Below are 4,264 nucleotides of genomic sequence, written 5' to 3'. Positions count from 1 at the left end.
TTTCTTAATCTGATTACGTCTGCCGGATTAAAAGGCGTCGGTGCGCAAAAGGAGACAGGAAATGTCTGGAGAAAGCGGCTCCGTTCCAGCGGTTGAAGGGTCATTTCTATTCAAAGACAATTAAAGCGCTAAAAATAGAAAAATAACAAGAAGCGTGAAGTAAGGCCTAATTGGGGCTATTGAAAGTCTGCGTGATTAATCCAATTATTTCCTTACAAAACAACTTTCAGTCAAGAACAAGCTCACGTAGAGGTTGATCTTTAACCACAAGTGGGGCCCCGGGGGGGGGGCATTTGAGTCCTGGAGTGGGTGAAGTATCTTTTAGTGTCCTGGTGGCAGCAAATGGGGGCAAGTCCACTTTTTACAGGACAGCTATTATACTTTTTTTTTGCGGAAATATGGGCTAATAACTATAAAAGCAATTTTCACTCGCTAAATATACTGCAAAAAAAAAAGGTCAGTAAGGATAATTCATAATGCCGCCTACAGAGAACGTACTAACTCAGGGGTCTCAAACTCAATTTACTTGGGGGGCCACTGGAGCTGGGGTCTGGGTGAGACTGGGCCGCATCAGGTTTTCCAAAAAAAAAAAAAAAAACGCATTTATTAAAAACAGAAAAATGAATAAACTTTGCTTTGGTTTCGATTTTCTACAAGAAAAGCTCTGATAAAACATTCCACTGTTCTCAAATATCTTAATTTTTTTTTTTAAATCACAAAATAAGATGAAAAATAAATAAAAATGAAAGTTGATATTTAAAAAATAACAGCAGTAAAAAAAAAGTCATCTTCTAATTCGGAAAAAAGTCATAATTTTCCAAGAATAGACTCATCATATGATGACGAAAAAGATGTCATTTCTGTTGCATAAAATATAAAATAGAAATACCATATAAAAATAATATTATTTTTAAAATGCTCTAACATGAAAAAATATATCCTGTAATATTACGGAAAAAAACAAAATATTATGGTAATATAGTTGTAATTATACAAAAATAAAATTTATGAAGATTATTTAAGAAAAAGTAGAAAAAAAATTACAAAAAAAACTATATTAAGAAAGCAGGAAGTGAACAAACTACTCTTTTTGGACATGTGGAACTGGGAACCGATTATGTGATGCGTTCAATTGTAATCTGATGCATGTTCAAATGAAATCAAACCATTACCATTACCGATTCAATACAAAAGGCCGAAAATGAGCATAATAGGCCACCCTTTAAACATTAATTTTATTGTAAAGGCCTGACGTTTTTCCCAGTGACAGTTATGAGATTTGCAGTTGAGAATAATGCAAAGAAAATAAAAAAAATGCATTGTGTGTTCGCTAGGGGGCAGCAATGGCATCACCGCCGGAAATAGAAGAAGACGAAGAAGAATTTCCCGGCTTCATTCACTCCTTGCAAAAAACATGGCGACCGAGGGAGATGTCGATTTGGACCTGGAAGCCGAGGAAAACTGCACCGGGAAGCCAACCGAAAAGCCCCGCAAACATGACAGCGGCGCCGCGGATTTAGAGAGAGTCACCGACTACGCGGAGGAGAAAGAAATTTCCAGTTCCGACTTGGAAACGGTGAGATAAAATGTTGTTGTTGCCGTCTCGTTGGTCGAACATGCGGCCGGTTGCTGACTTCATTATCGGGGCTATTTTGTCCACAAAGCGATTTTAACATTGTCAAAACACACTGTGAACATTTTAACGTTTTTATTACAGTACCAAATTGAGTCAAATTAGTTATTATTCATAAACAAACGCTATTTTACTCCGAGCCTTTTGCTAACCTGTGGCTAACCTATATCGATATTTCCATGTATTGGCTCCTACAACAAATGTATGACATAAAATTATTATTTAACTTGACTCTTAATCAGTGAGGATGCATTAAATGTGAAGTTTAGGTCACTAATAAACAAAAGAACGGGAAGTACTTGTTTTTTTATATTAGTATTTCTCTTACAGGCTATGTCAGTCATTGGAGACAGAAGGTCACGTGAACAGAAAGCCAAACAAGAGAGGTAAGATCAATTAATTTTAATCTTTTTTAACCCATAGATGCACAAGTGGGTCAATCAGGTTGTTTGATAATTGTTATCATTTCATATTCCAGGTATTCCTAAAAAAAACATGTTTTTGATATCATGTCATTCAATTTTTTTACTTTTTATACATTTTAAGAAATTTTAGTTTTTGTGTTACTACCCCAACCTTCCATAAGTGGGTCAAAAATGACCCGGTCGGGTTGTTTTCTTGAAATATCTTCGTAATTAAAAATTGTTATCATTTCATATTCCAGGTATTCCTAAAAAAAACATGTTTTTGATATCATGTCTTTAAAAATTTTTACTTACCTTTTATACATTTTAAGAAATTTTAGTTTTTTTGTTACTACCCCAACCTTCCATAAGTGGGTCAAAAAGGACCCGGTCAGGTTGTTTTCTTGAAATATCTTCGTAATTAAACATTTTTATCATTTCATATTCCAGGTATTCCTAAAAAAAAACATGTTTTTGATATGTCATTCCATTTTTTAACTTTTTATACATTTTAAGAAATTTTAGTTTTTGTGTTACTACCCCAACCTTCCATAAGTGGGTCAAAAATGACCTGGTCAGGTTGTTTTCTTGAAATATCTTCGTAATTAAAAATTGTTATAATTTTGTATTCCTCAAAAAAACATATTTTTGATATCATGCCATTCAAATTTTTAACTTACCTTTTATACATTTTAAGAATTTTTTGTTTTTGTGTTACTTAAAACACAGTGATATTTGACCCACTTATGGAAGAGTGTAGGTTCCAGTCACTCATGCATCTAAGGGTTAATATAGTTCAAAGATTTTTCATTGTAAAAAATGAAAAAAGAAAAAAAAAGGTAAGAGAAAATGAAAGATGATTGTTTCCATTTTCTGTTTTTTCAGAGAAAAAGAGTTGGCCAAAGTCACCATCAAGAGAGAGGACGTGGAGTTAATTGTAAGTCCAGATTTCAGTCATCTATGTATGCAGTTTTTGAGCTTGTGTGATATTACATATTATTTAAACGCTAGCAGATGCAACACACTTCAATCTCTGGCGGGGGACACTATATATTATAGTAAAACGTGTTGTTGTGCGAATCCACAATGGTACCCGAGCGAGCGTGTTTGTTTGCTGACGGAATGATGTTCATGTTGTGATACAGATGTCAGAGATGGAGATTTCGAGGGTGGCGGCAGAGCGCAGTCTGAGGGAACACATGGGCAATGTGGTGGAAGCGCTGGTGGCGTTGACCAGCTGAACACACACACACACACAGGACCGTTTTACTGGCAGACCAGAGCTCCATTAGAAATGAACTCAAAACATTTTGTGGTGTAACGTTTTTTTTTTTCCAAGTAAAAAATATTCAACAACCCACCAGTTTTTTTAAGCATGCTCATTTCAATTAACAGACGCAATTAATTAGCGAAAAATTTCCATAGCCATTGCATGTGAATTCTGAAGTGAAAAGAAAAATAACCGATGAAAGCTATTAAACCGGATTGGTGGTGGTTGATCTTGCTGCCACGTCGTCTTTGGGAACAGTCACGTCTTCAGTAAAAAGTAACCTTAAATGTTAATATTTGTAAAACTCGAAAACCGTGTCAACTGCTGATGACATCATAGACGGGCGACATAATGTTTTGCTAGCTAGTAGGGTGCTAACAAGGAAGGACGTTTTGTGATTGTACCTTTTTATAACAGGAGATTGCATGCAAACCCGAGGCTAACTTGCATTCGCTATGCTAACTTGGTGGATGCTAACCAAACATATGAGCTTGCTTTTTTTTGATGCTGGAATGGCTTGTTGTGGTTGATTAGTGTCTGAGTAGTTAGTGGACAAACTGGCAGAATTTGAAATGGTGGAATATAAAAAATATTTTTATATATAAAAATATATATTTCTATATATAAAAATATTTTATATTTTTATATATAGACATGTATTTTTATAAAAATTAAAATATAAATATTAAATTATAAAAATATTTTATATTTTTATAACTCTTCTGGTTGGGAGACAACCTGATGATAGCTGGTTCGATTCTTAGGTATAAAAATATCTATTTCTATATATTCAAAATATATATTTTTTTATACCTAAGAATTTCTATATATAAAAATATATATTTTTATACCAAAGAATCGAACCAGCTATCACCAGGTTGTCTCCCAACCAGAATGCGGCTGGTTCAATCTACAACCTGAGCCATGTCCTCCTGTAGAAAAATCAGACAAGTTACA

The 4,264-nt window shown here is 34.3% G+C and overlaps 1 protein-coding gene across 1 annotated transcript; it reads left to right on the top strand.

The window, feature by feature from the left end:
- Positions 1-1,378: 1,378 nt before the first annotated feature.
- Positions 1,379-3,395, top strand: hypk (huntingtin interacting protein K). Its single transcript, XM_058077861.2, has 4 exons — positions 1,379-1,576; positions 1,964-2,019; positions 2,923-2,974; positions 3,183-3,395. Exons 1-4 carry the CDS (start codon positions 1,415-1,417, stop codon positions 3,276-3,278), a joined length of 366 nt encoding a protein of 121 aa, XP_057933844.1. The 5' UTR covers positions 1,379-1,414; the 3' UTR covers positions 3,279-3,395.
- The last annotated feature ends 869 nt before the right edge of the window (positions 3,396-4,264 follow it).

The sequence above is a fragment of the Doryrhamphus excisus genome, linkage group LG1 (genome assembly GCF_037039965.1).
Source record: "Doryrhamphus excisus strain RoL-2023G ecotype Guam linkage group LG1, RoL_Dexc_Guam_v1.1, whole genome shotgun sequence".
In the NCBI taxonomy this organism is placed as follows: domain Eukaryota; kingdom Metazoa; phylum Chordata; class Actinopteri; order Syngnathiformes; family Syngnathidae; genus Doryrhamphus; species Doryrhamphus excisus.
The sequence above is the reverse complement of the archived record's forward strand: the minus strand, read 5'-3'. Positions and strand labels throughout refer to the sequence as shown.